Source organism: Propithecus coquereli, unplaced genomic scaffold (genome assembly GCF_000956105.1).
Source record: "Propithecus coquereli isolate 6110/MARCELLA unplaced genomic scaffold, Pcoq_1.0 Scaffold241, whole genome shotgun sequence".
Classification (NCBI taxonomy): Eukaryota; Metazoa; Chordata; class Mammalia; order Primates; family Indriidae; genus Propithecus; species Propithecus coquereli.
In genome coordinates this window covers 2700408-2713445 of record NW_012147964.1, presented here as the reverse complement: position 1 = coordinate 2713445, position 13038 = coordinate 2700408, and the positions used below count along the sequence as shown (strand labels likewise).

Genomic DNA, 13038 nt, shown 5'->3' with positions numbered 1-13038 from the left:
AGAAACAAAGAAAGAAAGAAAGAAAGAAAGAAAAGAAGAAAGGAAGAGAGAGATGGGGAGGGAGGAAGGAAAGAAGGAAGGAAGGAAGGAAGGAAGGAAGGAAAAGTAAATGAAATTAGACGCACAATAATGAAAAAGAACATCAAAATTTTAAACATATGTTTTCAATGTATATGGCACCTGGGTTCACCAGAAAAGTGGCACCAATTGTGTGCCCACCAGTAGCATAGAGTCCCCATTGTCACAACTGCATTTTTCATGCAAATGTTATTGAATACAACATACAAAAAATGTGCTTCATCGGGAAAGAATAATCTTTTCAACAAATGGCACCAGGACAGCTGGATATGTGTGTGCAAAAGAATGAATGTGGACCCCCATGTCCCATGCAGGGGTCATATATTCATACAAAAATTAACTCAAAATGAATCAGAGACATAAACCTAAGAGCTAAAACTATAAAACTCTGAGAAGAAAACATAGGGATCAATCTTCCTGACCTTCAGTGAGTCTTAGATAAGACACCAAAAGCCCAAACAAGTGAAAAATAGATAAATTGTACTTTATCAAATAAAATACACTGTGCTTCAAAGGACTCCCTCAAGAATGTAAAAAGCCTAAAGAATGAGAGAAAAATTTGCAGATCCTATATCTTGTAACGAACATACGTGTCCGTAGCGTCGCTATTCAGAAAGAGCTAAAAGATGGAAACAGCCCAAATGTCTATCCATGGTTGGATGGATAAACACAGCGTGGTCCTCCCACACGTGGAATATCACTCAGCCATGAAAAGGGATGAGACTGTGACACAGGCCACAGCGTGGATGGGCCTTGGGGACATTGTGCTCATCGAGAGGCGCCAGACACAGAAGGGGACAAATCCTGTGTGATTCCACTCACAGGAGGTCCCTAGAGGCGTCTGATCCACAGAGACAGGAAGTAGGATGGTGGGTTCCAGGGGCTGGGGAGGGGGTGGGGAGTGAGTGTTTCATGGGGACAGAGCTTCAGTTTGGGAGGATGAGAAAGTTCTGGAGAGGGAGTGTGGTGATGGCGGCACAGCAACGTGCATGTGCTTAATACCACTGAGCTGTGCACTTAAAAATAGTTAAAATTTAAATTTTACGTTATGTGTATTTTACCACAATTTAAAAAGAAACAAGAACAGACAGGGAACCAAGCTTAGGTCACCCGAGGCAGCTCCTTGGTGGCGGCTGCAGCACCACGGACAGCTCCCAGGGCCCCGTCCCATTGGCCGCGAGCTGCTGTTCTTCAAACGCCAAAGCAGTCCGGGCAGGCCTGTCTGTCCAGAAAGCCCTTCTCCCTCTTCGACCATCTAACTCCTGCTCACTCCTCGGGGCTTGACTCACATCGTCATCACCCCTGTCCCGTATGTTCCAGGAAATCTCCCCCCAAGGGCCGTCTCCAAAGACGTCCCCCAATCAGCGCAGTTCTTTGACCACCTGTTTCTCCCAAGCAAATAGGGGTTCTCCGAGAGCAAAATGTTACTCACATCTTGTGTTTGGGGACCGGCCGGAATGTCCCCTTCGATCAACACAAGTGTCTCTTCCAAGAGCTCCACTTCCTCCAGCCAGGAGGTGGGACGTCCAAACCTTGAGCCAAGGTCTCAGGGCTCTTTCTGTCCCCAGCAGGGCTTTCCGCCCCTGCCACGGGGCAGGTTGCCTTCATGCCTGTGGTCTGGAGGGCTACAGACTCCGTGAGTGAGGGTCCAGCCCAAGTCATCAAGTGTCCGTGAAGGGACCGGCATTCCTGCATCCTACCTGCATCTCCTGTGTGTCTCCTTGGCACCAGAAGACGCTGCCCTGGGCAGAGAACATGTCGGTAAATGAGAGCGGCTGGGTCTCTGCTTTCTGGAAATTTAGATTCTAGTAAGGGGTGGCGGGGCAGCGAATCGACAAAGAAATAAGTAAGTAGTTTCAACCAGTGGTGAGCGCTGTGGAAAAAAATCAGGTCCCTGAATGAGTGAAAGATAGAATTACAGCGTGACCCAGCAATTCCACTCCCAGGAATGCGCCCAAGAGATTAGAAACAGGGACTCCAGTGCTTGTACGCACGTCACAGCAGCCAAGGGGTGGAAACAGCCCAAGTGTCCATCAGCGGATGAATGGAGATGTAAAATGTGGTCCATCCACACGTGGAACATCGCTCGGCCACAAAAAGGAACGAGGTACTGACACAGGCTACGCTGTGGAGGGACCTTGAGGACGTCGTGCTCAGTGAGAGACGCCAAACACAGAAGGACACACAGTGTGTGACATCATTTATATGAAACGTCCAGAACAGGCAGATCCACAGAGAAGGGACATGGATTTGTGGATGTCAGGGACAGGAGAAGGGGTGGGAGTGACAGCTAATGGGGACAGGACGTCCATTTAAGAAAAAGTTCTAGAACTAGATAGCGGTGATGTTCGCACAACAATGTGAATGCCCTTCGTGCCACTGAGTTGTACGGTCTCAATTGGTTAAAATGGTAAATTGTGAGTCATGTGTGTTTTACCACGATTTTTTAAAAGTTCATCATACTAAAAATAAAACTGGGCAATGGATGGAGGGTGATGGGGGGGTAGAGTGGAGGGTGGAGGGGGATCTGGGAAGGCTCCTCTGAGGAGGGAACTTCTAAACTGACACATGAATAACGTGAAGTTCTGGAGAAGCGCATTCCTGGCAGAGGAAACATCACGTGCAAAGGCCCTGTGGTAGGAATGAACTTGATGTGTTTGCTCAAAGAACAGGCGAAAAACCACCCAAGTAAGTCAAAGGAGCAGGAGAGAACAGATCTCAATTCTTACTTAGGGTCCTATACTTTGTTTCCTGGGGCTGTTGAAACAAAATATAATACCACCGCATGGGGTAGCTTAAAACAATAGAAATGTATTGTCTGGCCTTTCGGGAGGTGAGAAGTCTAAGATCAAGGTGTCCACAGGGTTGGTTCTTTCTGGAATCTCTGCGGGAGAATCCATTTCGTGCCTCTTCCCTGCTTCTGGCGGCAGCTAGGAAATCCTTGGCTAGTAGGAGCCTCACCCCGATCTCTGCCTCCGTCTTCACAGAGGCCCCTTCTCTTGCATGTCTTCTCTTCTCGTCTAAGGACACCCGTCATGGAATTTAGGGCCCACCCTCCTCTGGGACAGTCTCGTCTCAAGATCCTCTACTTAATTCCATCTGCCAAGACTCTTTTTCCAAAGAGTCCCTACACCATCCCACCGTCCCCTCGAACTCCTCCAGGTGGGCGCCACTCCCTGCGCACAACTGCAGGGGGCGCTGTTCGCGGGGGCGAGTCTGTCTGAGAAACTCCTGCCTCCCCAGGACCCGGTCCGGTTCAGGGTGCACGGCTCCATTGGTGGCGCGTGGCCGTCTGATGGACCCACAAAACAGGGTCCCTGGGACATTTTTTATCTCTCTGCCCGCTTAGGGGACACCTCCCACCCCTGCTGCCTTTGAAAGGGGAAGTGTCCCCAAGACCTTCTTCCCCCACTCCCCACTGTACAGAATGAGGCCATCGCACCGTTTATTTATTTGTGCGTTCCCTGTTTTGTTTTTAAATCCGTGGTGCGCCATCAGAAAATTATTTGTGCTTGGCGTGGCCCTTGGGGGGTGCTTTCTTCTTCCAGCCAATGGAGAGGCCGGGATTGTGGCAGGGGGCTGTGCTCTGTGGTCAGGCCTGCCCCCTGCCACCACCCTCCAACCCCCTGCACACAAAAGCAGCGTAATTAACTGTCTTAAGGAAGCCTGAGCCTCTCTGTCAGCCGGGAGCCGGGAGGAAGAAGGTATTTTCCTCGGTGACAGGGTGCAGGCAGCGATGGTGACAGAGGACGCGGCCGCCACAGCCCCGCATCGGGGAGCCCACCGCTAACCAGGAACCGTGCTCCCCACCCCCTGGACAAAAGAGCCCGCCAACGCTGGCCACGTTGCCCTGGGTGACCTTCCTCGGATGCAGAACCCGCCCCTGCGAGCATCTTCCTCCTCCGACGCGCTCAAGGCCTGGGGACCGCGGGAGATGCCCGGCTGCGCCCGGGCAGGGCCGGTCTTTGTTTGCCAGTGACGAGGAGGAGAGGCCGCTGCCGCTGCGGAGGTGAGTGCGGGCACCTTCCGGTGGCATCTGCTGCTTCTAAATCCCTCGGCAGCAGAGGGGGCGGGTGGGAGCAGAGAGCACAGTCCGGTGACTCTTCCGAGGCCCCCACATCCGTGTCGCCGATGCCGTCCCCGGGCTCGCGCGGGCACAGCTCACCTTCCGCGCACCGTCCCCGGAAGGCAGAGCTTTGCACCATTTTCAGGACGCTGCTTAGAGCTTAGGTGGATAAAAAAAAAAACCTGGGCGGCTGAAATGGGCCTGTCCCGCCTCTGTCATCTCCTATTTATAACACCCAGAGGGACTGGGACAGCCACCGGCGGTGGATTCGGAAGCAGGACTCCCTAAGCGTGTGGATAAAGGCTCGCCTGTCGGGTGGGGACAGAGGGAGATGGTTATAGACACGGCCCCCTCCACCCGTCTCGGAACTTGTATGTGATGCGCTAATAATTCAACATCCGAGCTCAGATCGCCTGTCACCTGTCCCCTCCTTCCTGCCTGCCTCTCTCTGCCCCCTTTGCTGTCCCCAAACGTGAAGCCAGGATCTCAATGCGGGAGTGTGTGGGGTCCACTGGGACCCGCCACACCCCATAGTGAAAGGATTACGGAGTCAACGCATGTGGCTCCAGCTGTGGGTCCCCATGGCCCCGAGGACTAGGGGAGCGTATTCCTGGGGGCTCAGATAAGGCGACAGACCGCTCCCTCCAGACAGCAGACGAATTTCCGCGGACATGACGCAAACTGTCCCTTGCAATAAGGGTCTAGGCGGTTGCCGTTGCGCGGAGCATCCGGAAGGGATTTTTTTTTCCATAACTGCATGTTACTGTCCCTCCTCCGTGAATGAATGACGACATTCAGGACGGAGAACGGAGTGAGAAACTCACACCCCAAGTGGGGGAGGGGCTCGCGTTAGCCGTCGCCTGCCGCCTCCCCCTTCCTGCCCGGCGCTCACCTGGCTTGGGCTCCCTCTCCGTCCTCCCTCGCTGAGCCGCCATCCCAAATGCAGAGCCACCGTCTACGTACATTGGGGGCTCCGGGTGACACACTGTTAGCCATGCGCCAGGTCCACAGAGGGGCAGCCGGGGCGTGACTCGAGTCGGGGGCCTTAGATGCTGGAAAGGGGACATCACAAGACAGGAGATGTTGGGAGGACGGAAGGAGGTAACAGGGTGACCGCCGAATATGGCCCAAAGCCCTTTCACTGACGTGCAAGCAGAGAAACGGCCATTCCCTTCAAAACAGGGTTTCTCAACCTCGGATCTAGGGACAGCTGGGTCCCGATCATTCTCGGGTGGGGGGGTGCCATCCTGGGCACTGGCCTCCAGCCTGGAGCACCCCCCCCCCCAGTTGTGACAAACAGCAAAGCCTCTAGACATTGCCAAATGCCATAGGGGGTGGGGGAGGGGCGGCAGACTCTCCCCCAGGTGCCAACCGCTGGTTTCAAGGCACAAAACAGGTGGCGTTGGTTGAATCATAAGATCCTGGAATGTTCTGCCAGAGGGTGTCATAGAGGTCACCTCTCATTCAACCTTTTCATTTACAGACAGGGAAACTGAGGCCCAGAGAGGTGAGTGGTCTGAGAGGCCGCCGTGCCCCGGGACAGACCCAGGTTCAGTCTCACTTGGTAGCTCTGATCCTGCCCGGACACCACCCGGACCTACCCCTACCCCGCCGTGGGCTCCTCAGAATGATAAACACAAAATGGGCATTTTGTAGTTGCTGGTGACAATGCTCTCTTTCCACACTGCCTCTGTTAGCCCTGGGGTCAGCAGGTTGTTAGGACTTGCTTCTTTTCAGGAGGACAGAGGGGCAGAACAGGTGGCCTGGTAGAGGTGGCAGGTAGAGATGAGTTGGAGTTAACCAGGACCTCTTTGAAAGTGGGGAGGCTTGAGTATATCAGTCATTCACACTTTAGTATAAATGGCTATTCGGATCGATTGCTTCCAAGGTAAGGGAGGGAGGATGAGTCTATTTGGGTCCTGGCTCTCCCAGGAGATGGTAGAGTTCAGAGCTTCCAAGGGAAGGGTGTTTGTAGCTGAAGGCTCAGCCCCTCACCTGGGTTCAAACTCTAGACCCACCTGGGTGTTCTCAGCTCTTTACACCTCTGTTTTCTTACCTGTAAAATGGGGAAGCCCCGGGGAGCTGGGATGTGATTCAGTAAGCGGTGCTGCACGTGGGGGGCTGTTATTATGATTACTGCCCAGTAAACCCCATTCCTCTGCGCCTCCCCTTCAGAGCTCACCCCTGCTCCAAGCCGGCACCTGCTCCTGCTCCCATGGGGACCACCGAGGCCACGCTGCGGATGGAAAACGTGGACGTGAAGGAGGAATGGCAGGACGAGGATCTTCCCAGGTAGGACTTCCAGGCTCCCAAGACAGCCGTGGAGGGAGTGGGCCAGGCACCTCTCCCAGGCGGGTGCAGGCATACCGCAGGTGGGCAGTGAAAGCCTCCTCTGGAACTGCCGCCTGGCCGGGGCATCTCTAAGAGGGAGCTGGCCAGGGGCTGGCCCAGGTTCTAATCCGCTCACGTTCTCACCTCCGCACTCCGTGAGAGCTGAGACTACGTGGGCAAGACCTCCCTGTGGCCTCGTAGCGGACTATCTGGGCCAAGCACATGGTGGATATTCAAGATTGATTTCCCCCCACCCAAAGCTCCAAAAGAGCCCCCACCCTACACTATTTTAAGGATTCTAAACATTCTCCTAAAACTGTCTCATTGATACTGCACTATTCTTACCTGGGTTCCCATGAATCCAGGTGAGAGTGTATTTTTCCACACAGCAGCCAGCCGGAGGGACCTATCCTAGCTTAAAATCCCTCAGGCAGGCCAGGCACAATGGCTCATGCCTGTAATCCCAGTACTCTGGGAGGGCAAAGTGGGAGGGTCACTTGAGCCCAGGAGTCCAAGACCAGCCTGGGCAACATAGCAAGACCCCATCTCTAAAAAAATTTTTTTTAATTAGCCAGGTGTGGTGCATATGCCTGTAGTCCTAGCTACTCAAGAGGCTGAGGCAGAAGGATCACTTGAGCCCAGGGGCTGGAGGCTGCAGTGAGCTATGATGACACCACCGCACTCCAGCCTGGGTGACAGAGCAAGACTCTGTCTCGAAAAAAAAAAAAACGAAAAAAAACCAGGCAAATGCTTATTCCATTGAAAACCTGGGATCTAGCCTCCCCCGCCGGGTCTACAACCTCCTTTCCCCTTGCCTTTCCTGCCCCGATAGCTGCAGTGGCTCCTACCTGTTCCTTTTTGACTGGCTTACTCTTACCTTCAAACTTTGCACTGGCTGTTCCCTCAGCTCAATGCTTTTCCCTCATGCCCAACCTCACTTACTTTGGGTCTCTCTGCCCCTGGGCTACATTTTCAGGGAAAGCCTCACTGGTCCCTTTCATCACCTCCTCCCCAATTACCTGAATTGTTTCCTTCCTGAATAATGGCTTTATCATGGCCCTCCACAAAGACAGCCACATCCTGATCCCTGCAGCCTGTGAGTGCTACCTTCCATGGCAAAAGGCACTTTGCACATGGGATTAAGTTAAGGATCTTAAAATGAGGACATCACCCTGGATGACCCGGGGACCAGTGTCAGCACAGGGTCCTCCCACGAGGGGGCAGGAGGGTCGGAGGCAGAGAGACTGGAAGACGCTGCGCTGCTGGCTCTGAAGGGGGAGGAAGGGCCCCGAGCCGAGGGACACGGGCGGCTGCTAGACCCTGGGACACGTGGGAAACGAGTTCTCCCCTGGAGCCCCCAGCAGGGACCTGCCCTGCCCAGTGAAACTGATTTCAGGGTTACTTCTGGCCTCTCAATTTATAAGAGGACGAACGTTGCTTGAAGGCACTCGGTTCGTGGTGTTTAGTTAGGGGGATGCTTACACCACCAATGTGCGGAACACGCCACCAAACAGAGCCCCACAAGAGCAGGGGAGATCTTTGTTTTGATCACTGTTGTATCCCAGCCCCATGATAGTGCCTGGCATGCAGTCGGCGCTCAATAGATATTGGGTGAATGAGTGACGGACACTGGTAGGAATAACAAGTCATGCGGGAAGGAAGCTGTATGCATTTTTGCTTTTTTTAAGAGACAGGGTCTCACTTCGTCTCCCAGACTGGAGTGCAGTGGCGTCATCACAGCTCACTGCAGCCTCCAGCTCCTGGGCTCAAGCGATCCTCCTGCCTCAGACTCCCGAGTAGCTGGGACTACAGGCATGGGCACCACAACCAGCTAATTTTTAAAATTTTTTTTAGAGATGGGGTCTTGCTATGTTGCCCAGGCTGGTCTGGAACTCTTGGGCTCAGGCGATCCTCCCGCCTCAGCCTCCCAAAGCGCTGGGATTACAGGCATGAGCCACCGCGTCCAGCCGAGATGCACGACTCTGACTCCCTGGCTGGAGACAAGTGCTCACCCCTCTCTCCTTTAATGCAAGAAACTCAGCCCCAGGACGTGATGCGGAAGAGTTGGTTATGTAAACTATCTGGGGAGTTATAGTCTAAAGGGCTGGGTGAGTTCAGCCTGAAAAAAGAGAATTTGAAAAAGCATTTCCAGCTCTGGAAAAAATCTCATCCGGGGAGGGTTCCGGAAGGCAGAACTAGGACGAGTGAATAAGCCTGAAAAGAGTTGGGTTTAAACGCAGTACAGACGACTGCTTTAAAACACAGGTCTCCCATCCAAGTACCGACCAGGCCCGGCCCTGCTCAGCTTCCGAGATCAGACGAGACTGGGCGCGTTCGGGGTGAGGTGGCCATAGGAAAAAAATATTAAAAAAATAAAACAAACGACAGGTCTCGATTGGGCTGATGTGGGAGATCGTGAGTTTCTTGTCCACTGATGTGCAAGCAGAATGGGGCACCCACTGTGGAACAGGGGTCCCCCATATTTAAGGACTTCAGGCCTCTTCTGAATTCAGTCATTTCCAGGCCTCTGAATCCCGGGCACCTGTGTGTTTCTTCGTGGCAAGAGGTGCCTGTTCTCAGAGGAGCTGAGACTCGCTTGTCTGTCTGGTACCAATGTCCGTGGGGTTTGCACTCACGGTCTGCAAGTTTCAGCAGAGAGATGGCCCCTGGGTCAGCACCTACAGCTCCTGTCCGCTCACCTTTGCAATTTCTTTCTCCCTTCCACGGGCCCTTCTAGAAGTCTCTCTCTCCAACTCAATTTAAATAATATTGATGCCTGAATATGTAGAAAGGGTCACCAGGCAGGGCGTGGTGGCTCATGCCTATAATCCCAGCACTTTGGGAGGCTGAGGCAGGAGGATCGCTTAAGGCCAGGAGTTCAAGACCAGCCTGGGCAACATAGTGAGACCCCATCTGTACAAAAAATATAAATAAAAAATTAGCTGGGTGTGGTGGTGCCTGTAGTCCCAGCTACTCAGGAGGCTGAGGCAGGAGGATCACTAGAGTCCAGGAGTTCAAGATTGCAGTGAGCTGTGATGCTGCACTCCAGTGTCCTGGATGTTGAAAACCTTCTTCAACCTGGTGTCTCCAAGCAGAAAACCATCCTGGACATAAAAATATTCTCCCAGCAGCACAGACTCCCTGCCGTGCTTTCTGATGTTATTCACCAAAAGGGCGTCATCTTTGCAATCTGATGACCCCGGTTCAAATCCCAACTCCCCACAGGTTTGCTCTGCCACCTGGGGCACCTTTTGGGGCATCCTAGCGCTTCTGTTTCCTTAACTGTAAAATACGAATCATAGTCTTTGGCTCACGAAGTCGTCCTGAGATATTGGTGAGATAGCTGGGATGGGCTCTCGAAATGATGAAGGCTGCACAAGTGAACGATCATCTCCGATGTTACTATTATTATTAGGTTGTGTATGTTCACTCCAGTTCTCTGTTCTGCCACCGATATTTCAAAAGCTATCCCAGCCCGGTGCGGTGGGGCGTGCCTATAATCCCAGCACTTTGGGAGGCCAAGGTGGAAGGGTCGCTTGAGCCCAGGAGTTCATGACCAACCTGGGCAACATAATGAGACCCCGTCTCTACAAAAAATTTAAAAATTAGCCGGGTGTGGTGACTCACACCTGTAGTCCCAGTTACTTCGGAGGCTGAGGCAGGAGGATCACTTGAGCCCAGGAGTCTGAGGTTGCAGCGAGCTATGATTGCACTCTAGCCCAAGCGACAGAGTGACACCCTGTCTCAAAAAAAGAAAACTAATTTTAAAAAGTATTTTTTTCGGCCAGCCGCGGTGGCTCACGCCTGTAATCCTAGCACTCTGGGAGGCCGAGGCGGGCGGATTGTTTGAGCTCAGGAGTTTCGAGACCAGCCTGAGCAAGAGCGAGACCCCGTCTCTACTAAAAATGGAAAGAAATTAATCAGACAACTAAAAATATATACAAAAAATTAGCCGGGCATGGTGGTGCATGCCTGTAGTCCCAGCTACTCTGGAGGCTGAGGCAGGAGGATCACTTGAGCCCAGGAGTTTGAGGTTGCTGTGAGCTAGGCTGATGCCACGGCACTCACTCTAGCCCGGGCAAGAGAGTGAGACTCTGTCTCAAAAAAAAAAAAAAAAAAAATATCCCCATGCCCAAGCCTTTGTAAGACAAACCTGGGGCTGAAGGCAGCTTCGATGTGGACTGGAGGCCCGTTCTGGGAGGGGGTGAGGCTAGTGTGAACAGAGGATGAGCATTTCTTTCAAACGGGCTTCTCTCAGCTGCAGGGGGTCCTCCTGGGGTTCAGTGGCTCAGTGTCCGCAGGACAGCGGCCTCGCTGTGCAGCCTGGGCCGTGAGCCACGCCTTTGCCAGCATGGGGCTTTGCCCACGCGGCTGCTGTCTTCCTCATCTCTGGAAGAAACGAGCGCGGCCCCTTGGCACCACGTCCAGCTGTGGCAGCACACAGGCCCCTCTGTCTGGGGTCAGACAGCTTGTGATTCTATTCCTCCCAGCTCGGGACCCCGCCCTGGGCAGGTGGGCGGGGCGGGGTGGGGGAGGTGGAGAAGGGTCTTTGTGCTTCCCTGTGGGATGTCAGAGCCCTGTGCTCTCTGCCCTTCCTGCACTTTCCTTGACTCCTTCTCCCCCTGCCCTTCTGCAGAGGCCTGCAGAGCTAGAGCTGAGAGTTGCCTCCATTTCTCCATGCATCCATTCTAATAATATGCACCCACTGTATACCAGTCCCTTACAGCCTCGCAACCCAATGCAAGGTGGCAGCTGGGTGCAAGGTACTTTGAGAGGCCCTGGAGGGGTCTGACCACATCAGGGGGGGTCAGGGGAGGCTCTGAAACCCTGGGAAGAACAAGGAGAGTGGAACCGGGGGAAGGAGGCTGAGGGCGGAAGCCACGCGTTCCAAGCAGAGAGAGCAGCGTGTGCAAAGGCCCTGGGCCCGGCAGAAGTAGGTTGAGGGACAGGACAAAGGCCAAGTGGGGAAACTGAGGACAGGGCGGGGGTGCATGGCCAGGTCTCGCTGCTGAGGAGGAGCAGGTGCAGGGTCAGGTGTCACACGGGTCCCTCAGCCCCTTTCCTTCACCACCGAGTGCTGTGGGTTTGGTTTGTTTGCAACTTTTTATTTTGATAGAGTTCCAAACTTAGAAAAAAATTTACAAGAATGGCAAAAGGAATATCGGTGTACCTGTGCCAGGGTTACCCCGTCGTCGACATTCCGCTGCCTTTGCTTTTAGCATTTTCTGTGTGTGCACATGTGTGTGCACATGCATGTAGATAGCGCCCCAAATCCATCCGTCCGTCTTCCTATATATAATGCGGAAGATGGTGCGTGTACAGACGTATGTACAGATGCGTGTGTTTACGGCTCGAGTGAGATCAATGTCCCCTGTCTCTGTATGATACAGAGAATGGTGCACACAGAGAGGGAGGACAGCGTGCATGGAGGGAACAGTACCGTCGTCCCTTCATACACACAGGGATTGGTCCTGGGACCCCCCAGCATCAAAATCTGCGCGTGCTCAAGTCTCAAAGTTGGCCCTCCGCACACATGGGTTTCACATGCCTTGAATATTGTATTTTGAATTGAGTTTGCTTGGAAAAAATCCACATAAAAGCGGACCTAGGCAGTTCAAATGTTGTTCAAGGATCAACTGTATATATACATATATATATATATATATGTGTATACACACACACACACACACAGAATAGTATATGTACAGAGAGAGAGTAGTATATATAGGTGCACACCTGTAGTCCCAGCTACTCGGGAGGCTGAGGCAGGAGGATCGCTTGAGCCCAGGAGTTGGAGGCTGCAGTGAGCTGTGATGATGCCACTGCTCTCCAGCCTGGGTGACAGAGCAAGACTCTGTCTCAAAAAAAACAAAAGTATATATAGAGAGAATAGCACATGTAGAGACCAATAATATATATAGAGAGAGAAAAGCAGATATATAGACAGAAAACAGTATAATATATGTATAGAGAAAGAATAGCAAAGCCAGAGAACAGCTTAGAGGGAATACTGTGTGTGTATCTATAGATTTCAATATCTATCTAGTCCTCTATATAATATACAGAAAGAATAGTATACATACGTGTCTGTGTATATATGTGTGTGTATATATACACATATATGCATGTATGTATATATACACGCACACACACACATATATAGTGGACCCTTGAACAACACGAGTTTGATCAGCACTGGTCCACTTCTATGCAGATTTTTTTCAATAAACACATTGAAAAATGTTTTGGAGATTTCCAACAATTTGAGAAAACTCACAGATGAACCACGTAGTCTAGAATAATCAAAAAAATTAAGAAGTGCACACATGGGGAGTAACATTCACAGGGTGTCGGGCAGGTGCGGGGGGCGGGGTGTGGAGGGGATGGGTAAACTCACACCTGAGAGAAGCGGTGAGCGCTGTCTGGGGGATGGGCATGCTTGTAGCTCTGACTCGGGTGGTGCGAAGGCAATTTATGTAACCTTTGTACCCCTGTAATACTCTGAAATTAAAAAAAAATTTTAAATAAATAAACTGTTGTATGTATAATTTAGTGTTACACAC

The 13038-nt window shown here is 52.3% G+C and overlaps 1 protein-coding gene across 1 annotated transcript in view; it reads left to right on the top strand.

Annotated features, from left to right (window-relative positions):
* Positions 1-3942: 3942 nt before the first annotated feature.
* The window catches only part of ATCAY (ataxia, cerebellar, Cayman type), a 34779-nt gene continuing 25683 nt past the window's right edge, over positions 3943-13038 (top strand). Inside the window, exons 1-2 of the mRNA XM_012646138.1 lie at positions 3943-4087; positions 6322-6436. Coding sequence (XP_012501592.1) covers positions 6360-6436 — 77 coding nt within the window. The 5' untranslated portion in view covers positions 3943-4087; positions 6322-6359. The remainder of the gene's footprint in view (positions 4088-6321; positions 6437-13038) is intronic.